Below are 23,737 nucleotides of genomic sequence, written 5' to 3'. Positions count from 1 at the left end.
CTGCCCAGTAACGGGCTCACAGTCTAAACGGGGGAGACGGACAGCAGAGCGAAACAGAACGCAACAGAACAAGTAGTCCGGCGCAGACCTCATCAAGATAAATAGAATCCTAGATATATACACATCATTAACAAAACAGAGTAGTAAATAATATATATAAATATGCACAGTGCTGAGGGGAAGGGAAGGGGGAAGAGCAGAGGGCGGGAGAAGGGGGAATGGGGAGGAGGAGCAGAGGGCAAAGGGGAAGCTCAGTGTGGGAAGGCCTCCTGGAGGAGGTGAGCCGTCAGTAGGGCTTTGAAGAGGGGAAGAGAGTCAGTTTGGCGGAGGTGAGGAGGGAGGGAGGGCGTTCCGGGACAGCGGGAGGACGTGGGCCGGGGGTGGTCCCTACGCTTGGACAGACAGGGGGTCTTGGCTGTCAGCAGCGAAGGGATGGGACTGGATTCCCAAGGCCCAAGGAGATGAGCAACAGACTCAGAGGTCCTGACGCCCAGGCCGCGGCCTGGCTTCTGACGTTGAGGGCAGACCTGCCATCTGGACAGGAATGTGCTGGGGTGAGCGGGGGCAGGGAGGGGGCGGGGGGTGTCGGAGGACCAATACCCTCCCCGTCGCCCCGACCCACTCCCTTTATTCTACCCCATATGTATATATGTACACATCTATATCCCCCCCACCCTCTGCTCCTCCCCCTTCCCCCTTCCCCTCTCCTCAGCACTGTGCTCATTTGTACATATTATTTATTACCCTATCATTTTGTTAACGAGGTGTACATCCCCTTGATTCTATTTATCTTGATAACGTTGTCTTGTTCTAGTTTCGTTCTCTTTTGCTCTGCCGTCCGTCTCCCCCGTTTAGACTGCGAGCCCATCACCCGGTGGGGATTGTCTCTATCTGTTGCCGAATTGTACATTCCAAATGCCTAGTACAGTGCTCTGCACATAGTAAGCGCTCAATAAATGCTATTGAATGAATAAATGTCCTTCTATTCATTTTTATTAATGATGTGTATATATCTATAATTATTTTCATTTATAATGATGCAACTGATGCCCATTTTCTTGTTTTGATGTCTGTCTTCCCCCCTTCTAGACTGTGAGTCGATTGTGAGTGGGGATTGTCTCTCTTTGTTGCTGCATTGTACTTCCCAAGCGCTTAGTACAGTGTGCTGCACACAGTAAGTGTTCAATAAATACAACTGAATGAGTGAGTGAGTGAGTGAGTGAGTGAGTGAGTGAGTGAGTGAGTGAATGAATGAATGAATGAAAACACTCAGGGATGGGAGACCAAATGATGTGAGGGATGGGAGACCAGTTACGATGGAGCGCGATTTAGTGTAGTAACAGCGTGGCTTAGTGGAAAGAGCACAGGCTTGGGAGTCAGAGGCCGTGGGTTCTAATTCCGGCTCCGCCACTTATCAGCTGTGTGACTTTGGGCAAGTCACTTCACTTCTGTGTGCCTCAGTTCCCTCTTCTGCAAAATGCGGATTAACCCTGTGAGCCCCACGTGGCACAACCTGATTACCTTGTATCTACCCCAGCGCTTAGAACAGTGCTTGGCAATTAGTAAGCGCTTAACAAATATCATCGTTATAATAACATCTGTTCCTTGTTTACAACGTGCTGAGCACTGGGATCGATACAGTACAATCAGACCCAGTGCCCACCCCACATGGGGCTCACACTCTAAGGTGGATGGGGAGAATAGATATTTTATCCCCATTTTATAGATGAGGAAACTGAAGCACAGAGAAGTTGAATGACTTATCCAAGGTCAAACTGCAAGCAAATGGCAGAGCCAGGACATCAAGCGCGTGGCTTAATAGAGAGAGCACAGACTCGGGAGTCAGAGGTTGTGGGTTCTAATCCCAGCTCTACCACTTAGCTGTGTGACTTTGGGTGAGTCACTTCACTTCCCTGCGCCTCAGTTACCTCATCTGTAAAATGGGGATTAAGACTATAAATCCCACGTGAGAGAACCCGATTACCTTGTATCTACCCCAGTGCTTAGAACAGTGCTTAGCACATAGTAAGCACTTAAATACCATCATTATTATTAGAACCCACAGCTCCTGATTCTCCATTCTGTGCTCTTACCAATAGGCTCCGCTGCTTTTTTTTTTAATAGTATCTGCTAGGCGCTTGCTATGCGCGAGGCCCTGTACTAAGTATTGGGGTTGTCACAAGATAATCTATCCATATCCCACGTGGGACTCACAATCTAGAGAAGCAGCATGGCTTAGTGGAAAGAGCCTGGGCTTGGGAGTCAGAGGTCATGAGTTCGAATCCCAGCTCTGCCACTTGTCAGCTGTGGGACTGTGGGCAAGTCACTTAACTTCTCTGGGCCTCAGTTCCCTCCTCTGTAAAATGGGGATTAACTGGGAGCCTCACGTGGGACAACCTGATGACCCTGTATCTCCCCCAGCGCTTAGAACAGTGCTCTGCACATAGTAAGCGCTTAACAAATACCAACATTATTAATCTTGACTGTCATTTTGCAGATGAGCTAACCGAGGACCAGGCACGGAGAAGCCCAGGTCACACAGAAGATTGTGCCAAGAGCCAAGATTAGAACCCAAGTCCTTCCCACTCCCAAACCCCTCTATCCACTAGGCTACACTACTTCTTTCCCGGAATGTCCCCCAGTTTCCCCCACGCGGGCACCTCACCCCCACCACCTTCCCTTGTTGGCTCGAAAAAACAAAGTGTCCAGCAAGAGATGGGATGAGGAGGGAGGGTGGAACGAGCCTGACGTAGCCCCAGACTCCATCCCAAAGGCCCAGTAAACTGCGGCTAAGAGCTGGGAGTAGGGAGGAAAGAGGGCAGAGAAGGTCAAGAGTCGGAGCTTCAGCCCCCGCCTTGACCCTCCCTTCAGTCTCGGTTCCCCCATTCCCTCGGCAGTTCCCTCTTCCAAAATAACTATCCCCACTCCCAGCCGGCGACCTAAAGAGAGGACCAGCCCAGGCAGTCCCGGGGAGAGCCGGCAAGAGGCTGGGGGGATTAAGTCATTATTTTCTCCCTTATTCAGCTGGGCAGTCTAAATGCCGACAGCCGGAAGCCCTTCCCAGGTGACCTCCCTCCGCTCACCCAATCCTCCCTCCTCCATATAAACCCAGGCTCCTTCCCCCTTTTCCATCAGCGGGTGTTACCATGTGGTTGTCTCTTAGGCTTGTGGGGGGAGGGTGGAGCAGTTGGCTGGGGCTTCTACTGCTCGTCTCTCTGGGGCCTTGCTGGGGCTTCCAGCACGTGTACGACTGCGGTAACTATGGGATGCAGCTACTGGTCTTCCCAAGACTCGGACGGACCGTCCGTTTCAAGGTCGTGGGTAAGGAGGTGCTTTGTCCGTCTTACTGGTTTGTGTTTCTGGTTCTCCTTAGATCTTTAAGTCCTCTAAGTTATTCTGATTTCCAGCCAGGAAGGCCTCTTGACTGGGCTACCTCTGGTGGCTGTGAGGCTCTGAAGCGGACTCCAATCTGTGGTTTCACTTCTCCCTTCGCCGAACAGTTCCCCCGTTCTCTGAGAACGTGGTTGGGACCGGGGGAGTGGGAACCACAATCCCTCAACCACCGGCTCTCCAGAGCTAATGCTGGTGAAGGGAAAAGAGAGCTAGGATGTGGCTTCCTCTTTCCTCTGTCTTGCTTGTAGCCCAACATCCCTTGTGGGTGTGGATGAACTGATCTCGGGGAAGGACTCAAGGCATCAGGCCTTTTCACGAGTGACTCAGAACCACATCCTGAGAGTGATTACTGTCAGGCCATCCTCAGTGATGGTAATCTTACCTGTTACCCCCTAGGCTACTGCTTCTGCGTTACAGGGGAGGATACTGTACTCTTCATAAAAGCGGCTAGTCATTCATTCACTCGTAGCTGTCGAGCTCTTACTGTGTGCGGAGCACCGTACTAAGTGTTTTTGGGAGGTACAATTCATTCACTTGAGTGCTTACTGTGTGCAGAGCACTGGACTAAGCGTGTGGAAAGTACAGTTCAGTGACAAGTAGTCAATCCCTACCCAACCAGGGCTCACAGTCTTCAGCAACAAATAGAGCCGATTCCTGCCTACAACGGGCTCGCTGTCTAGAAGCGGGGAGACAGACAGCAAAACAAGTAAAAGACATCAGTACAGATAGAATAATAGACCCATCATTAATAAGAATAGAATTATAAGTACATACATACACAAATGCTGTGGGGCGGGGAGGGAGGTAGAACAAAGGGAGCGAGTCGGGGTGATGGGGAGAAGAGAGAAAGGGGGGCTTCATCTAGTCTGTCCTCTAGCTGGGTGTGCTGGCTTAAATCCTCTCCTCTTCCCACCCTCCTACTAGATGAATTCGGGACCCGCTTTGAAGTCACAAACTGTTCTATCTGCCTCCACTGGATCACCTCTGACCCCCAAGGAACTGCAGTCTTCTCAGCCGGCTACAAGGGCTGCCACGTACTGAAAAAGGAGGTGAGGAGGGTAATCTCCAGTCCCTGCTAGCTACTGCAAGCTCCCCTTAGTTCCACCTGCTCCCTAGAGGGTCTCTGAGTGATGATAATAGTATTAAGTGTTTACTATGTCCCAGGCATTGTACTAAGTGCTGGGGTAGATACAAGCAAGTTGGGGTGGATCCAGTCCCTGTCCCACATGGGGCTCACAGTCTTAATCCCCATTTTAATATTAATGTTGGTATTTAAGCGCTTACTATGTGTCAAGCACTGTTCTAAGCGCTGGGGTAGATACAGGGTAATCAGGCTGCCCCATGTAAGGCTCACAGTCTTAATCCCCATTTTACAGAGGAGGTAACTGAGGCACTGAGAAGTGAAGTGGCTTGCCCAAAGTCACACAGCTGACAGGTGGTGGAACCAGGATTAGAAGCCATGACCTCTGACTCCCAAGCCGTTGTTCTTTCCACTGAGCCACGTGGCTTTTCTTGCAGCTGAGGTAACTGAGAAGTGAAGTGACTTGCCCAAGGTCATACAGCAGACAAGTGGCTTAGCGGGGATTAGAACCCATGACCTTCTGAATCCCAGGTCTGTGCTCTATCCACTGTCTCGCTGCTTCCCTACTAGTTTCATCATCAAAATGGTAGTTCAGGTTGTTCCAGAGGGAGATCAGGGGCAGCAGCTGATGTCAGAACCCAAGGCTTCACCCCCTGGTCACTTCATGGGGACAGAACCTCCCCCCTCCACCTCAGGTGTCTTTCCCCGCCCCCCTCTCCCCCTTCTTAGTGACGCATGCACCGTGTCTTCACAGGATGGACGCTACTACCTGAGAGTGTACGTGGAGGAGCTTCTAGCCAATGGAGCTGCTGATGGAGGCCAGGAAGTACAACTCATCTGTCCTAAACCTACTGATCATCCCCAGACCACCAGCTATTCTCTCACCCCTGAGCCGTCAACAGCCGGTCGCCGTCTCCATCCTGGACGACGCGACCCTCTTCCTGGCCATCCTAGCCCAGAGACTGGCCACTTTTACCCTGGCCATCCCTCTTCTACGGTGTCTCGCCCCTACCCTGTTCCAGTCCGGCCCAGCCCAGATGCCTCGGGGCCTCGGATCATCTATCCTCCTTTTGACATAGGTATGCTCCCAACTCTTGATATTAAGCGCTTACTATGTGCCGAGCCCTGGGGTAGATAAAGGATCAGCGGGTTAGACGGTTCCTATCCCATATGGGGCTCTCAATCTGAAGGGGAAAGACAAGAGGTATTTTTCATCCCAATCTCTCAAATGAGGAAGCTGGGGCGTGGAGAAGTCAAGTGACTCGCCTATAGTCACATAGCACACAAGTGGCAGAGCCGGGACTAGAACCCAGGTCCCCTAACTCCCGGACCCATACTCTTCCCACTGGGCCCCACGATGCCGTGAAGCTCTAGGCATAACGAAGCCAATGACCGATTCGGTTTGAATCCAGACAGAAGTAGCGTAACTGGAACCTGGCCTGGTCTCCACCTAAATGAGTAGGAGCCTGATGGATATGGAAAGGGAGGGCATTCCAGGCCAGAGGTCAGCAGAGGAGCCAAGTGGGTGGGCTGGGTTGAGGTGAGGTAAGAGGGGGCAAGGTGATGGAGGGCTTCACCAGTAAGGAATCTGTTTATGGAGGTGGAATGGCAACTTTGGAGATTCTTGATGAGTGGGGAAACATGGCCTGAACACTTTTGTAGAAAAATGCTCTGGGCAACAGTGAAGTATGACTTGCAGTGGGGACAGACAGGAGGCAGGGAGGTAGGCAATTAGGCTGATACAGCAATCAAGGCAGGATAGGGTAAGTGGATGGATTTTTAGCGATGTGAAGGTTGAACTGACAAGACTGAAGGAGACTGAATATTGGGGTAGAATGATAGAGAGGAGTCGAGGATAATGCCAGAGTTCTAGCCTTGGAGGATCAGCGGTATTAGATACAAGATGTCACAAGGGCAACGAATTGAAGAAACACATTGCTCACACATGGCATTAATTGTATTTAGTAGCTCAAATGTCAGCAGCATGGTCTACTGGGAAAAGCACAGGCCTGGGAATCAGGCCCTGGGTTCTAATTGCAGCTCTGCCACTTACCTGCTGTGACCTTTTACAGTGTTGACCATCCTCTTCTCCTCAACACTATCTAACCTTGGCTTCACAGACTTTGTCCTCTCCCAGTTCTCCTCTTATCTCTCTGGCCGTTCATTCTCAATCTCCTTCGTGGGCTCCTCCTCCCCCCTCCCATCCCCTAACTTGAGGAACCCCGACAGGGTCAGTTCTCGGCCCTCTTCTGTTCTCCATCTACACTCACGCCCTTGGTGAACTCATTTGCTCCTACGGCTTCAACTATCATCTCTACGCAGAAGACACCCAAATCTCCATCTCCTCCCCTGTTCTCTCCTCCTCCTCCCTCCAGGCTCGTATCCCCTTCTGCCTTCAGGACATCTCCACCTGGGTGTCCACCCGCCACCTGAAACTCAACATGTCCAAGACTGAGTTCCTCATCTTCCCTCCCAAACCCTGCCTCTCCCTGACTTTCCCATCACTGTGGACGACACTACCATCCTTCCCGTCTCACAGGCCCACAACTTTGGTGTCATCCTTGACTCCGCTCTCTCATTCAACCCACACATTCAATCCATCCCCCAAAACCAGCCAGTCTCACCTTCATAACATCGCCAAGATCCACCCTTTCCTCTCCATCCAAACCACTACCTTGCTGGTACAATCTCTCATCATATCCCAACTGGATTATGCATCAGCCTCCTTTCTGATATCCCATCCTCCTTGTTTCTCCCTGCTCTAGTCTATATTTCACTCTGCTGCCTGGATTATCTTTCTACAAAAACACTCTGGGCATGTGACACACACACACCCCCTCCAAAAAAAAAACAAAAACCCAGTGGTTGCCTGTCATCCTTCGCATGAAGCAAAAACTCATCACTGATGACTCCAAAGCTGTCCATCCCCTTGTCCCCTCCTACCTCACCTCCCTTCTCTCCTTCTCCAGCCCAGCCCGCACACTCCGCTCCTCTGCCGCCGCTAACCTTCTCACTGGGCCTCATTCTCACCTATCCCGCCGTCAACCCCTGGCCCACATCCTACCTCTGGCCTGGAATGCTCTCCCTCCTCACATACGACAAACTAAGCAGACTTTCTCCCCACCCCCCTTCCCTTTAAAGCCCTACTGAAAGCTCTTCTCCAGGAGGCCTTCCCAGAATAAACCCCACTTTTCCTCTATTCCTCCTCCTCATCTGCCCCTACTCTCTCGCTCTGCTCCATCCCCTTCCCTGCCCCACAGCACTTGTCTCTATTTGCACATATTTATTCTATTAGTGTGTGTGTATATATATATTATAATTCTATTTATATTTTGAGATTTTTGTTGTCTCCCCCTTTTAGACTGAGCCTGTTGAGTAGCGATTTTTCTCTATCTTGCTGAAATGTACTTTCCAAGCACTTAGTATGGTATTCTGCCCACAGTAAACGCTCCAATACAATATGAATGAATGAACCTTGGGCAAATCACTTCATTTCAGTTCCCTCCTCTTCAAAATGGGGATTCAGTATCTGGTCTCCCTATTTAAAATGTAGGACCTGAATTATCTTAATACACTGCTTGGCGTATGCTAAGTCCTTAAATACCATTACTGGGTCAATTTTTTTTATTTTTTTGCCTCCTGTAGAAGGTCTAAAGGCTTGCCTAATGGGTGCTTGTATTATAGCTCAATAAGAACCTGAGTGAGACCAGTTAGGTCAAAGCCTAGGCATAAGACCACTCTTTCTCTCTCTCTCTCTCCCAGGTGCCCGTCTAACCCCAGAACAGTGTGTAGTGGACTCTGGGCACATCCCCTGTACAGATGGCCGGAGCTCGGCAGCCTGTGTCCAAGCTGGCTGTTGCTATGACGACTCAGCTGTGACTACTCCATGTTACTATGGCAACACAGGTATGCCTTCTTCTAAGGGTGGAGAAAGCACCTAGGTGCCCCAGGCTGCACGGGGCTCTGTCTGATTTCCGGGCAAGACCACCACCTCCTCACTCTATGCTTCCTCCTCTTCTTCCTCAGTTACCGTCCAGTGCTTCAGAGATGGTCGCTTTGCCCTGGCGGTGGCCCGAGGCACCTCGGAAAACCCCGTCGTCCTGGATAGTGTAAGAGTAGCCTATGCCCAGGAGGGATGTGGCCCCACCCAGAAGACTGAAGCCTTTGTGCTATTCCACTTCAGCGTCACAGAGTGCGGAACGACCGCCCAGGTAAGAGGAGGGGAGGCCAGGTGGCCTGTTCCGCCCAAGTGTGGATTCCTCTTCCCCGTCCCAGGGGAGCTCACCCCCACACCCATCTCTGCCATAGGTGGCCGGCAACAGACTCATCTATGAGAACCAGCTGGTCTCTGGCATAGACGTGCGTTCTGGACCAGATGGCTCCATCACCCGGGATGGGGTCTTCATGTGAGTGAAGTTGAGGAGGGCCCTGAACCTGGAGAGGGTGGGTTGCGGGGAGGTCTTAGCTCTTGGACAGCAAGCCCCAAACTAAGCTTTCTTTCTCCCTTCCATCCCTGATTAAAGCAACTGGTCAAATGTGCTGGGGCTGGGCCTTGAAATGTCGCCTCACCGATGCCGTTCGGTGAGGCTCTGGATCCTGAGACAAACGTGCCTCCGTTTCCTCAAGTGTAAAATGTGGATGGAAATTACTGTTCTCCCTCCTACTTACCGTGAGCCCTGTGAGGGACAGGGACTGTCTGAGTTAACTTGTACCTACCCCCAGTGCTTTAAACAGTGTTTGACACCTAGTAATTGCTTAACACGTACCATAAATCAGTAGTAATGATTGGAGAAGACAACATGGCCTAGTAGAAAAATCATAGGCCTGGGAGTCAGAGGACCTGGATTCTAACCCCAGATCTGCCCCTTGTCTGTTGGGTGACCTTGGAAAATCACTTCTGTGCCTCATTTCCCTCATCCCCAAAATGGAGATTCCATACTTGGTTCTCCCTCCTACTTCAACTGTGGGATCTGATCAACTTGTATCTATACCAGGGCTTAGTGCAGTATTTGGCCCTTAGTAAGTATGTTTATAATTTATCAACAGTATGTTGTCTGTCTCCTGCTCTAGACTCTCAGTTGGTTGGTTATGGGCAGGGAGCATGTCTGCTAATTCTTCTGTACTCTCCTAAGTGCTTAGTTCAGTGCTCTTTCTCACAGCATGTGCTAAATACAACTGACTTAAGTGCTTGGAAGAGTACAACAGTCAGTAGACACATTCCCTTCTTACAATCTAGAGGGTGGGGGCAATAGATCAAAATAAGTTTATGGAATCAAGGCTTAGAACAATCCTCCCAAAGAGGAGGCTGCAGGGCCAATTTCACATGCACAGTCTTGAGTTTCTCTGCTTAACCAGAGGCCCCCTACCCTGGGCTCTGCATGATCTGCTCTGGCGTTAACCACAGGCAGGACAAGGTCCTACAGACGACTCAAGTCAGGGGCTGAGAGGCTTCATTAGCAAAGCAGTAGTGTGAAATCAATGACTTATTAAGCCTTGTATAGAGTTCTTGGGAGTACACAGTACAACAGGGTTAGCAGGCGTGTTCCCTCCCCACAGTTACAGTCTAGAGGAGAGGGATGTGCAGGGAGGGGGAATGTGAATCACTTGTATTTATGGAGAACTTAACTGTGAGCAGAGCACTTGCTAGAGACCAATATGACATAATTGGTAAGTTCCCTGCCCCAAATGAGTAGTCTAGAGAGGGAAGCGGACAAATTATGGATTTGTACATAAGTGTTGTAGGGCTGAGGGAGGGTCGAATAAAGGGGGGAAAGAAATCAGGGCAACTCAAAGGAGTGAGAGGGTATAATCGGGTAAGGCCACTTAGCAATGTGCTTTGAGGGTGGAGAGAGAGAATAATAGTAATATTTAAGCACTTATGTGCCAAGCACTGTTCTGAGTGCTGGGGTGGATAAAAGTAATCAGGTTGTCCCAAGTGGGGCTCACAGTCTTAATCCCCATTTTACAGATGAGGTAAATGAAGCACAGAGAAATTAAGTGACTTGCCCACAGTCACACAGCTGACAAGTGGCAGAGTCGGGATTCGAAACCATGACCTCCGACTCCCAAGCCCGGGCCCTTTCCACTGAGCCACGCTGCTTCTCATATTAGTATTTGCTAACCACTTACTCCGTGCCAAGCACTGTTCTAAGCACTGAGATAGATACAAGGCTTATCCCACAAAGCTTGTCCCACGTGGGGCTCAAAATCTTAACCCCCATTTTACATATGAGAAACTGAGGCACATAGAAGTTAAGCGACTTACCCAAGTTCACACAGCAGACAAGTGGTGGAGGTGGAATTAGAACCCATGACCTCTGACTCCCAAGCCCGTGCTCTTTCCGCTAAGCCACGCTGCTTGAAGAAGGAAGAGCCACGCTGCCAGGCCAGGGGCAGAACATGGGCTAGAGGCCAGGGGTGGCTTAAGCGAGACGGAGGAATAATGAATAGGTTGGCATTAGAGAGAAGGGCACAGGCTGGGTTGTAGTAAAGCGGCAAGGTGAGGTAGGAAGGGGCAAGGTGATCGAGTAAACCCGATGGTAAGAAGTTTTGTGTGATGTGGAGGTGCAACCACTGGAGTCTCTTGAGTGGGGAATCACAACCTGAACCGTTCTTTAGGAAAATGGTCAGGCCGCAGTGAAGTATAGACCAGAGTGGAAAGAGGCGGGAGCTCAGCAAGGAGGCTGATGCAGTAATTAATGTGGGATAGGTTAAGTGCTTAGATTAAGGTCTTAGAAGAAAGGACAGACTTTAGCAATGCTGTGAAGGCAATCTTGTACCTCAAACTAGGTGGAGGGATTCTAGACTACTAGTACTACGGCCTTCAACTGGCACCATTCAATCCTATGAGTCCTCAGTGTACGGAGCACGAAGTGTTTATCATTGTATCGTACTCAACCAAGCAGACACATTCCCTGTCCACATCAAGCTTACAGTCTTGAGCAGACCAAGGTGTAGAGATTGGGGGGTGGGGAGGTGTTTCTCACCCCAATTCCACTTGTATAATCTTGATGGCCTATCACTCCGTCTCAGCAACAGATGGCCATAGGCCTTAAACCTAAGCACTCCTTCCTCCTCTCCCCTTCGCAGCCTCCATGCCCGCTGCATTTACAACGCCAGCGACTTCCTGCCCATCCAAGCAGAAGTCTTCCTCTCTCCGACGCCGGGTCCGGTGGTCCAGACTGGGCCCCTGCGGCTGGAGCTGAGGATCGCTATGGGTAAGGCCGGCTACCTCGTGAACCCCTTCTGGCTGACAACGGGAGGCTCCCCACCTGAGCGCTCCCCGTCCGCCCCATCTCCTTCCCGCAGACCGCACGTACGGGACTTTCTACACCGCCAAAGACTACCCCGTGATCAAGGTGCTCAGGGACCCGGTCTCCGTGGAGGTGCGACTCCTCCAGAGAACGGACCCCAACCTGGAGCTGGTTCTTCACCACTGTTGGGCTACTCCCAGTACCAATCCCTTCCGGGAACCCCAGTGGCCCATCCTGTTGGATGGGTGAGTGACGGATTTGCTTTTCTGGGGGGACGGAGCGGGGTTTATGCCATCCCCGGGGGTCTCACCAACCTTCTCCCTAGATGCCCGTATTCCGGTGATAGTTACCAGACCCGGCTGGTACCTGCGAAGGCCTCGTCGGAGCTTCTCTTCCCAACTCATCGCCAACGGTTTGTTGTTACCGCTTTCACCTTCGTGGACTCGGATTCCCAGAGGGCTCTCCGTGGGCCGGTAAGGATCGCTCTCCTGGTCCTATTAATGATGCTCCGAAGCTGGCGGGAAGACAACGTCCTCCTAAAATTTATCCTCGAATTGGAGTCATCCGTGACTAGCAGCCTACCTCTTAGTGGAATCAATAGTGGGGAAAGCCCGGGCCTGGGAATCAACGGACCTGGTTTCTAATCCTAGCTTACCGCTTGCCTGCTGTGTGATCTTAAGGAAGTATTAAATGTCTCTGTACTTCCTCTTCCTCATCTGTAAAATGGGAATTTAAATACCTGTTATCCCTCACCTCCTTTAAACTGATTCCTATGTGGGGCAGAGATTGGGTCCAACCTGACTATCACCTATCTAGCCCAACCGTTAATACAGTGCTTTAATGAAAAATACTTTTTTTTTTTAGTTCAGTCCGGACACCTGCCCACCTCAGAGTCTGAACTAAGTGGTTTCAGCTATGGATCCACTGTTGAGATGCTCTCGGCCTCAACCCTGACAACAACACCAGAGCCTTGGGAGTCTGCAGCGCTGGCTTCCGGGTGGTGGTTTTTTGTTTTTTTGGGGTTTTTTGTGTTTGTGATTTTTGTGTTTGGTTTCTTTTTATGTTAAAATGCTTACTATGTGCTAAGCAGAATTGTAAGCAGTGGGGTAGATATATTTTAATCAGGTTGTTGATCAGTCCCTGCCCACATGGGGTTCAGTCTTAATCTCCATTTTGCAGATGAGGTGACAGACAAGTGAAGTGACTTACCCAAGGTCACACAGCAGATAAATGGCAATGCTGGGATTAGAACCCAGGTCCTCCTCACTCCCGGGCCCATGTTCTATCCACCTGAACACATCTGGATCCCAGCTCTCCCTGCCAAGGGACTGTGCCCCTACCAGCCACCCTCAGTCTTGGAGTCCAACTCATCAGCTCGGTCCCGACAGTCGTTTTTGTTTTTGTTTGCTTCTTCTGCTGGCTTCATGTTAACCAGACACTGGGGCCAGCTCACCACCCGGGCCTATGGTCCTTCTGCCTCCTCCTGTTGCTCTGGCTACATCTGGGAGCCATCCTCAAGAGACCAAAGGTCCCCCTTTTTTTCTCTCTCTCTTTCTCCTCCTAGGTCTACTTCTTCTGTAGCGCCTCTGTCTGCTACCCTTCCGAGCTGGAGTCCTGCAAGACTGTGTGTCACTCGGGAGCTGCAAGTGAGTCTGAACTGGAGTGGGAGGGAGAGTCACCAGGTTGGTTTGGGGATTGGAGGCCGAGAGGCAACCTTCACTCCACCCTCGGACCTCAGAAAAGAGGTCAACTTAGACGCACACAGCCCCTTTCCACTAAGTTATTTATTCATAATAATTGTGGTATTTAAGTGCTTACTATGTGCCAGGCACTGTACTAAGTGCTGGGGTGGATACAAGCAAACTGGGTTAGACATTGAGCCCCACTTGGGACAGGGACTATCTCAATCCCCCTTTTACAGATGAGGTAACTGAAACAGAGAGAAATGATTTGCCTAAGGCCACACAGCAGACAAGTGGCAGAGCCGGGATTTGAACCCATGACCTTCTGACTCCCAGGCTCATGCGGTATCCATTACACCATGCTGCATCATAATGTCGGCCTCCCCCTCTAAACTGTAAGCTTGCTGTGGGCAGGGAATGTCTTTACCATATTCTCCCAAGCGATTATTGTAGTGCTCTGCACACAGTAAGGGCTCAAATACAATTGAATGACTGAAAAGGTGGTTGCCACGAATGGAGATAAAACTTAAGCGTGTTCTTCTTCTCCCTCGGGTAGAGCGTCGCAGATTCCTGACCTCCAACAGCACCGGGATATTCCAAGACATAGTGAGCTCACAGGCCCCAGTGGACTTCAGGAGCCCAAAGGAGCAGGAACAAACATTGGCTAGCAAAGGTGTGTATCAGTCCCAGCCCGTGTGTGACCAGCTCACATGACTTGTTTTGTTTTCCGCCCCCCAACCATTGCTCCTCCCCTCTATGTCCATGTTTCCCAAGTGGGACAACCGAAGGACCAATCTAGCATCTCTAAGGGGTGGACAGGAGTGACCCTTCCTCCCTCTGGACAAGATGCGGTGGGGTGGGGGGAGGAAACACAACAAGCCTGGATCCTGGGGCAAACACAGACTCTCTGCTTCTCTGCCAGGATCCCACTGGAGGCCGAGCCTCCTGCCTGCACTGTGGCTGGTTCTGTCTCTCGTGGCCATCGTGGCCCTGATGTTGGTCCTGGTCCTGTTGGGAAGGAGCCAGAACTGGCTGCAGAAACTTCAAGGCCGGTGTGGCCAAGGAGGTCGACAGCCTCAATAAAGTGGGCCAGTGATGCAGAACCTGCCAGTGCTTGAGCTGTATGTATTGGTGGCGGGCGGGGGGCGTGGCCTGGTAATGATTTGGGGGTGGAAAGAGGATGCTGAAGACTAGGGCTGCTCTTCTTGGGTGGAAACAAATGCTGCTTCCATGTAGTTTAAAAACAACCTGGCTTTCTTTAAACTCCAGGATCTCTCATCTTCAACCCTCCCTCCCCCTCCCCTGCATGTGCTTTAGGGAACAGTAAGTAGCCAAGGATATCTAGGTCAAACAAGCCTGAACGATGTAACTGGTGGGAGACGTTTAGCGCAGCAGGAGAAGAGGATCTTTTGGTGCTAGTTCCAGGCTATCCCTCCTGCTTGGCTGGGTCCAGGTCTACTCCTCTCCCCTCAGCACCTTGCCTAGGAGGAGAGGGCCCTGCTCTCTCCCAGATGTCCTAAGCTTATACACTAGTGTGGCGATATTATTATTAGTAGGAATAAGTGCTTATATGCCAAGCACTGTCCTAAGCACTGGGTGGAATGCAGGCCGATCAAGTTGGACACGGCCGCTGTCCCACGTCAGACTGTCTTAACTCCCATTTTACAGGTGAGGCACAATGAAGTGACTTGGGCAAGGTCACAGCAGACAAATGCTGGAGCCGTGATGAAAATTCATGACCTTCTGACTCCCAGGCCCATGCTCTATCTACTAGCCCATGCTGCTTCTCGGTTTATCTACATGCAGGAACCGGGATCAATCCATTTCTCTGCACATAGTAGGCACTTAAATGCCATCGTTATTTCTCAACCTGAGCATGCTCTTCCTCGAGGCATTCACTGACCATCCCGTTCCTCTCCTCAAATTCCTGGAGAGGCTGTCTGGCTCATCCTTTTTAAGCTAACAATATGGCAGCTGACGGGGTAGAGTGTCTGGGCCCTCCTCGCCTCTGACCTAGCAAGGCCGTGTTGCAATCAATATTGCCCCACTCCTAGTGAACTCTGAGAGCCTCTCCGCTGATCTCGTCTCAACACAGCAGCAGCCCAGCTACTTGCCAGCTTTGTGACCTTTGGACAAATCACTTCTGTGCCTCAGTTTCCTCACCTGTAAAATCGGGATTAAATACCTCTCCTTCCCTGCCCTTAGTGAGCCCCATAGGGGACAAAGTGCCCAACTGGATGTTTCTATCTACCCGACTGTCATCCACAGAGCAAATGCTTACTACCTTTATTGTCAGGGCCAGAATTACCTTCAAGAAGTAGGGTGAGGGCTTTAAGGCTGGACTCCTGGTTAACAAATTCCATAATTATTATTAGAGAAGCAGTGTGGTTCAGTGGGAGTCCGAAATCGTGGGTTCTAATCCCAGCTCTGGCACTTGGCAGCTGTGTGACTGTGGGCAAGTCACTTCTCTATGCCTCGGTTACCTCATCTGTAAAATGGGGATGAAGACTGTGAGCCCCACGTGGGACAACCTGATTCCCCTGTGTCTACCCAAGTGCTCTGCACATAGTAAGCACTTAACAAATACCAACATTATTATTATTTTAAAAATAAATGAAATTGAGCAGCACCTTGGCTTTGGGAAACTTAAGTTTTTGTCTTCCTCCAGCAACAGCTTAAGACTAGTTTTAGACTAGTTCAGCTACCGAGGGAGGCCGTCTCTGGGTCCAGTGCTCACTATTTGTCTGGAAGAAGAGGGAAGCACAGCAAACAGGAGTTTCTCCCTTTCCACGAGGGGCTTGCTCTCATTTCTCAGTGTTTGTTCATTAATCAGAATGTGTTGATAGTGCAGACAGTTAAGGACTAGAGCTAGCTGTTGGGGTTAGATAGGGTGGGGGTGGATGGGGTAACTTTTTTTTTTTTTTTTTTTTTAAATTTAAGAACTTTGACCACAGAATGATGAGCAGGGGAACCGAGGCGAAAGAGACGAGCGAAGTTGAGTGAAAGTACATCTTGAGAGGAATGTAGCAAGCCGAGGTTCAGTGAGTGAAGGGAACTGATATGGGAGATGGTGGTAAGCCTTGAAATAAACCGTGAAGCCTCTTTTTTGAGGCTGAGGGAAATGGGAAGCCACTGGAGGGTTCTGAGGAGCAGATAGGCTGTCAGGCTGCAAGAAGATGATCACGGGAGGGCTAAAGGTCACGCGGTGATGGAGGCTCTGTGGTATTGAGAGGGTGGGGGCGAGACCACATCACCTCAGTCCTGCATCATAAATACTCGTACTCACTGCCTGGCCCTAGAGCTGGGACCCTTGCTTCAGAGCAACTCTGAACGAGGGCTGGCTGTGTACCGTTCTGTGAATGTGAGTGATTCCTGTGCTTAGAACAGTGCTCTGCACCTAGTAAGTGTTCAGTAAATACCACTGATTAGTGTCTAGTTCTGAATTTACTAAGTACGTCATTTGGTTAAGCACTTACTAGGGGCCAGGCACTGAGCTAAAGGCTGGGGTGGATACAAGGAAACGGAGTTGGACACAGTCCCTGTCCCACACGGGGCTCGGTCTTCATCCCCATTTCAGAGATGAGGCGGAGAGAAGTGAAGTGGATTGCCAAAGCCCTCTTCCAGACATGTGGCAGAGCCAGAATTAGAACCCATGCCCACCTGACTCCCAGGTCTGTGCTCTATCCGTGACGCCATGCTGCTCCTCTGTTTCAAATCGTTTGCCACCCCTAACTAGTCTAAAAGCTCGAACCCTTTTCTGAGCTGCTTCCTGTCTGCCAGAACATCAGGGAGATGTGGGAACACCAGCAGGTGCTCCTCCTCCTTCATCTTCTTCAGCATCTTCACACTACAAAATGTTTGGTGACTTTCCCGGCCTTAAACGGTGCCTAGTTACAAGAGTTCAGGCTGACTGAAAGCACCAAATGCACCAGGAGGGTCTCCAGATCTAGAAAGCTTGGGCTTTCCTCCCCTTCTCACTTAATAATGATATTTAAGGGCTGGGGTAGATGCAAGTTAACCAAGTCAGACATCATCCCTCTCCCACATGGGCCTCCCAGTCTAAGGGTAAAGGAGAAGAGGTATCGAATCCCCATCTTATAGTCGGGAAAAGTGAGGCACAGCAGTTGAGTGACTTGTCCCAAGTTAGCCAGCAGGCAAGGAGCAGAGCTGGGCTAAGAACTCAGGGATTCTGGCTGCCAGGACTGTGTTCTCCTCACAAGGCCACACTGCTTTCTGTAACTGCTCTGCACGGCATTAGCCGGTCTTCTTGCATTGACGAGTACCAGTCTACGGAAGAGACTGGGAGTTCTGGTCTCACTAAGCCAGGTCAGTGTAAGCAAACGGTACTGAGCAGGCCTGCTCCCATCCCCTGAAGCAGGGGCTACAAGTAGGTCACTCCTGAGTCAAAAGTAGCAGCCACTATCTCTGCTGTCTAACTTCCTCAACCCTGCCTCATCTTTCGCTACCCTTCCCCCTCCTACCCCCATCAACTGGGCCCAAACGCCTCTTCTGAGAAGGAGGTGGGGGTGAGGCAGTGGGGAGAAGCAAACTTGAAAATGATGCAAGAATTCTTACCCAAACCAAGATGACCAGCTCTGCTTCCTTAACGGGTCATCTTCACCGCCCCAAGCTGCATCGGGGAGCCTCAGTCAGTGACAGTTTTCAAGTACTCACTCTGTGCAGAGCACTTGGGAGAGTACGATACAAGGGGTAGGCACGATCCCTGTCCTCTTCCAGTCTAACCTCCTTGTACGAGGGGGGGGGCGGAATGGAGGGTGACGGAGTTCTCTCTTCAGTAGAGCTCTGAAAGTTATTCCCTTGCTTGAGGCTGGAGAAGACGTGAGCTCGGGGTCGGAATATAACGTGAAAGCGGTAGGCTGGGAGGGTGGTGCTTGCTGAAGAGGAGGACCTGGAATTAGACCGTCCCTTCTTCCACTCAGTCGTATCGACTCGGGACTTCCTGTATGGACATCGCTGAATTAAGGCCTGAGCCGAGTTTGAGTTAGATGTGATCCCTGCCCTGAGGGATTTTATAATCCAGCTTCAGTCCCTTGCATTTAGTGAGCGCTTACTGGGTGCAGACCCATGCACTGAACCCTTAGGAGAGTGCAATATACCGACACGTTCCCTGCTCGCGACAAGCGTACAGTCTAAAGAGACAGATGTTGAATACGGAAATGTACCTCAGTACTGTGGGGCTGGGAGAGGGCAAGGAATTAATGGAGCAAGTCCGAGTGACCCAGAAGGGAGGGGGAGAAGAGGAAAAGGGGACTCTTGGAGGAGACGTGCCTTGCATAAGGCTTTGAAGGCAGGGAAAGTAATTGTCTGTTGTTCTCTGAGAATGTTTCGGGTCAGAGGCAGGCCGTGGGCCAGAGGTCAGGGGTGACATAAGTGAGACCGCGGTACAGTGAGAAGCTTAGCTCTTCTCCTCTTCTCAAGCCCTCCAAATGGTCAGACTCCAGTCTGAGACTCCAACAGCTCGCCTCTGACCATTGCTGAGAGAACCTGCGCCGTGGACTCTGCCGCTCTTGGGTGATGATGCCACCTGACCATCCTGGCTCAGTCTCAGAACTCCCTCTAATCACTCGCCCGGTTGCCAAGTGGCGGAAGGGAACCTTCGGGCTCCTCCTTGTCCTGCCACTTGAGCTCTCCCGCTTCCCTGAGGCTCAGCCAACGGGCAGAGGGACTGGGGGAAGAAGCAGAGGGCTTGTGGTCCCGCAGTTGGCGGTAATAACTCTGGGTTGGCAGTGGCCCCCTGGGCCGGTGACCCCTCCTAGCGAGCAGGCTGGCTCTGGCCCCCAAAAGCCAGAATCTTCACTCTGAGAACCGACAGAGAGGAATGGTGTTCTCCCCTTCAGAGAAACTAACTCGTCAGCATTCTGCTTAAGGTGGAGAGATGTATTGATAGGGAGCGCATTGAACGGAGGAGGAGGACTGGGCCTCCCCCGCGGCCGGAACATCGCCTTATTTCCTGAATAGCTTCTGCGGGGTTGGGGAGGGAACTACGTACTTGGATCTGTGCCCTTCATCTGCCCGCACGGCACTTATCTACCCCGCCGTATCTTATTTCAGTGTCTCGCCCTCTCTAGACTGTGGGCAGGGTACCTGTCAACCACGTCTTATACTGTACACTCACAAGTATTTAGTACAGGGCTCTGAACACAGTAATTGCTCAATAAATAGCCTTGATCGACTCTGGGGGAGAGAGAACCGTCTGGGGGGGCCATCGGGTTGTTCTTATATCTCCTTCTCCGGCCCAAGCTCCCTCTCCTCCACCAGAGGAGCGGAGGCGGGGGGGGTGGGGGGGTAAGTGATGGCTTAATTAAATTTGATTGAGTTTGATAACGCAATTACTAACTGTTCACGTCAAGCGGGGGTCCAGTGATGCCCTTCAGATGTTAGAGCCTGGTACCTCCCGCCCTCTAAATGCGCTAGCATCTTAGTGACCTCTAGTGGCTCTCTGGCCCCTGTACCTGTCGGCGAAGTGTTTATTATGTGCTAGGTACTGTACTAAGCGCTGGGCTGGATGACCGGGTGGACACAGCCCATATCCCACGTGGGGCTCAGTCTCCATCCCCACTTTACCGATAAGGTGACCGAGGTGTGCAAGCGAAGTGGCTTGCCCAAGGTCACGGGGCTGGGATCAGAACCCAGGTCCTCAAGGGGTTGGTACCCAGCCATCAAGAAGGGGGAGTAATGGTTTAATCGTAATAATGGTGCTATTTGTTAAGCGCTTATTATGTGCAGAGCACTGTTCTAAGCGCTGGGTCATCCAGTTGACCCACATGAGGCTCATAGTCCATCCCCATCTTACAGAGAAGGTCACTGAGGCACAGAGAAGTGACTTGCCCACAGTCACACAGCTGACAAGTGACAGTGCTGGGATTCAAACCCATGACCTCTGACTCCCAAGTCCGGGCTCTCTTCACTGAGCCGTGATATTTGTTAAGCGCCTACTATGTGCCAAGCACTGTTCTAAGCTCAAGGTGATCAGGTCGTCGCACGTAGGGTTTGCGGTCTTAATCCCCATTTTACAGATGAGGTCAGAGGCCCAGAGAAGTTTAAGTGACTTGTCCAAAGTCACACGTCTGCTAAGTGGCAACGGGCGGATTGGAACCCATGACCGCTGACTCCCAAGCCGGTGCTCTTTCCGCTAAGCCACACTGCTTCTACAAGTGCTTAGTGCGTAGAGCACTCAATCGAATTTATTGAGCACTTATTGTGTGCAGAGCACTGTACGAAGCCCTTGGGAAGGTACAATGTAACAAGAGACGCATACCCTTGCCCACACTGAGTTTGTAGTCCACACGCTAGTGAAAAAAATTATCTTTCATACACAGGTGGGAAATATGACCCCTGTCCTTTATGGGGCATGCATATATTGTAGAAATTTAAGTGAGGAAAAGGGATTGGAGACAAGACACGGCAGGAGTGATGAAACTCTGAAACACCTCACAAAATAGGCTAAGTTTGAGGAGTGATGGAATTTGAGGGCATAAGTAAGCAGGGCAGGAACAGGAATCCCCAGTGCAGGAAAGAAGTGGGTGCTTACGTGCTTCTTTCGTGATCTACACCGTGACCCCACTGTTGAGCAGGGATGGTCTCCATCTGTTGCCCAATTGTCCATTCCAAGCACTTAATACAGTGCTATGCACACAGTGAGCGCTCGATAAATACAACTGAATGAAAGACGATTCCGAGAGCATGCAGGAGCAATTCTTAACCCCCGCCTGGCGTGCGTGAGGCGGGCTGGGAGCCAAGAGCTGAGGTAGCAGGAGGAAAAGCAACGATCACAATGTTTTATGTCAGCAGGGATGGAGGAGAGGGCATTTCCTTTATTTTCCGGAAGAATTAGGTTAGCAGCGAGCAGTCGAGGCCTGGGCCTGACTTGGGAAACGAATGAGTGATTCTTGAAAACTGCAGCCGGAGTCATAGTGATAATGATGATGGCATTCGTTAAGTGCTTACTATGTGCAAAGCACTGTTCTAATAATAATAATAATAATGATGTTGGTATTTGTTAAGCATTTACTTTGTGCAGAGCACGGTTGTAAGCGCTGGGGTAGATACAGGGTAATCTATGGGTTCTAAGCACTAGAGACGATACAAGGTGATCAGATTGTCCCACTTGGGGCTCACAGTCTTAATCCCCCTTTGACAGATGAGGGAACCGAGGCACAGAGAAGAAGTGACTTGCCCAAAGTCACCCAGCTGACAAGTGGCGGAGGAGGGATTAATAATGATGTTGGTATTTGTTAAGCGCTTACTATGTGCAGAGCACTGTTCTAAGCGCTGGGGTAGACACAGGGGAATCAGGTTGTCCCACGTGGGGCTCACAGTGTTCATCCCCATTTTACAGATGAGGGAACTGAGGCACAGAGAAGTGAAGTGACTTGCCCACAGTCACACAGCTGACAAGTGGCAGAGCTGGGATTCGAACCCATGACCTCTGACTCCCAAGCCCGGGCTCTTTCCACTGAGCCACGCTGCTTCTCTATGTTAGGACAGCTGCTGCCATGGTGAATATTGGGGTTCCTCCCCCATAAACACACACACATACGCACACGGCGGAGAAGCAGCATGACATAGGGGCTGGAGCTCGGACCCGGGAATCAGAAGGTCCCGGGTTCTAATCCCAACTCTGCCACTCGTCCGCTGCGCGACCCTGGGCAAGTCACTTCACTGGACCTCAGTTCCCTCTGTAAAATGGGGATCGGGACGGTGAGCTCCGCGTGGGACAGGGACTGTGTCCAATTCAATTTGGGTATATCCACCCCAGCGCTTAGTACGGGGCCTGGCACATAGGAAGCGCTCAACAAATACCATAATTATTACTTTTACAGAAGCTGTTGGGCTCGCGTGTCACAGTGCAAATCTTTATTTCAAGGATTTCCTGAGGGGAGTTGTCTAACTAAGGACTAATCTTCCCACCTGGTTCCAACAGTCTCACACGTGGGTGATCCCTCAATCACAGCTAAGTACAAGACATCCTCCATCGGCCCCCCAAAGCGCAAGTGGATTCTATTACTTCTTTCCAACTTTGCCGGGAACCTCCTGTCTCTCCCCATTTCAGTCTCTACTTCACTGTGCTGTCTGGATTATCTTTCTACAGAGAAGCTCTGGCCGTGTCAACCCCCTCCTCAAAAACCTCCAGTGGTTGCCTATCAACCTTTGCATGAAACAAAAACTCCTCACTCTGGGCTTCCAAGCCGTCCGTCCCCTTGCCCCCTCCTACCTCACCTCCCTTCTCTCCTTCTCCAGCCCAGCCCGCACATTCCGCTCACCTCCTCACGGTCCCTCGTCCTCGCCTCTACCGCCGTCGACCCCCGGCCCCCGTCCTCCCTCTGTCCCGGAACGCCCTCCGTCCTCATCTCCGCCAAACTCTCTTCCCCTGTTCAAAGCCCTACCGAGAGCTCACCTCCTCCAGGAGGCCTTCCCACGCTGAGCCCCCCTTTCCCTCTGCTCCTCCTCCCCTCCCCGTCGCCCCGATTCCCTCCCTGCCCCACAGCACTTGTGTATCTATGTATATATTATTTGATTTATTGTCTGTGTGTGTGTGTATATATATATATATATAATTCTATTTACATTGATGCTATTGATGCCTGTCCACGTGTTTTTGTTTTGCCTGTCTCCCCCCTTCTAGAGTGTGAGCCCACAGTTGGGTAGGGATTGTCTCTATTCGTTGCCGAATTGTACTTTCCAGGCACTTAGTACAGTGTTCCGCACACAGTAAGCGTTCAGTAAGTACAACTGAATGAAGGGTAAGTCGGCTTAGCCTGCCGAGGGTGGCAGGCTGCGGCTGCCGCTTTTTAAAGCGGGGTGGAAAGAGCGTAAACTGCAAAATAGTCGCCCTGTATCAGCCCGATGGGGCTGGCCGGTGGAGGGGGGGAGGGATGGGTCCCAGGAGCCCCTTCTGCACCGGGTTGCAGCTGAATTATATTCTTCCCACCCAGGGCCACAGCCATAGGTGAAGAAATTTTAATGACGGTATTTGCTGACCACTCACTACGGGCCAAACACCGTTCTAGGCGCTGGGGAAGATGCAAATTAATCAGGTTGGACACAGTCCCCGTCCCGCACGGTGCTCACGATCTTAATCCCCGTTTTACAAACGAGGTAACCGAGGCCCGGAGAAGCGAAGTGGCTCGCCCGAGGTCGCGCGGCAGAGATGTGGCAGAGCCGGGATTAGATCTATCCACTTAAGCCGGGCTCCCGATCCCTCAGAGAAGCATCGTGGCTCAGTGGAAAGAGCCCGGGCTTGGGAGTCGGAGGTTACGGGTTCTAATCCCTGCTGCGCCACGTGTCGGCTGTGTGACTTTGGGCAA

General features: G+C 51.2%; 1 protein-coding gene across 1 annotated transcript; it reads left to right on the top strand.

Annotated features, from left to right (window-relative positions):
• Nucleotides 1-3,116: 3,116 nt before the first annotated feature.
• ZP1 (zona pellucida glycoprotein 1) lies at nucleotides 3,117-14,516 on the top strand. The gene is made up of 12 exons (XM_029059508.1): nucleotides 3,117-3,321; nucleotides 4,318-4,442; nucleotides 5,229-5,553; nucleotides 8,237-8,380; nucleotides 8,501-8,685; nucleotides 8,783-8,880; nucleotides 11,564-11,691; nucleotides 11,783-11,972; nucleotides 12,053-12,200; nucleotides 13,292-13,373; nucleotides 13,966-14,082; nucleotides 14,332-14,516. The coding sequence occupies exons 1-12, from the start codon at nucleotides 3,147-3,149 to the stop codon at nucleotides 14,490-14,492; spliced, it is 1,878 nt and encodes a 625-aa protein (XP_028915341.1). The 5' UTR covers nucleotides 3,117-3,146; the 3' UTR covers nucleotides 14,493-14,516.
• Nucleotides 14,517-23,737: the final 9,221 nt, after the last annotated feature.

The sequence above is a fragment of the Ornithorhynchus anatinus genome, chromosome 3 (genome assembly GCF_004115215.2).
Source record: "Ornithorhynchus anatinus isolate Pmale09 chromosome 3, mOrnAna1.pri.v4, whole genome shotgun sequence".
NCBI classification, from domain to species: Eukaryota; Metazoa; Chordata; class Mammalia; order Monotremata; family Ornithorhynchidae; genus Ornithorhynchus; species Ornithorhynchus anatinus.
This window is presented reverse-complemented; position numbering and strand designations above follow the sequence as displayed.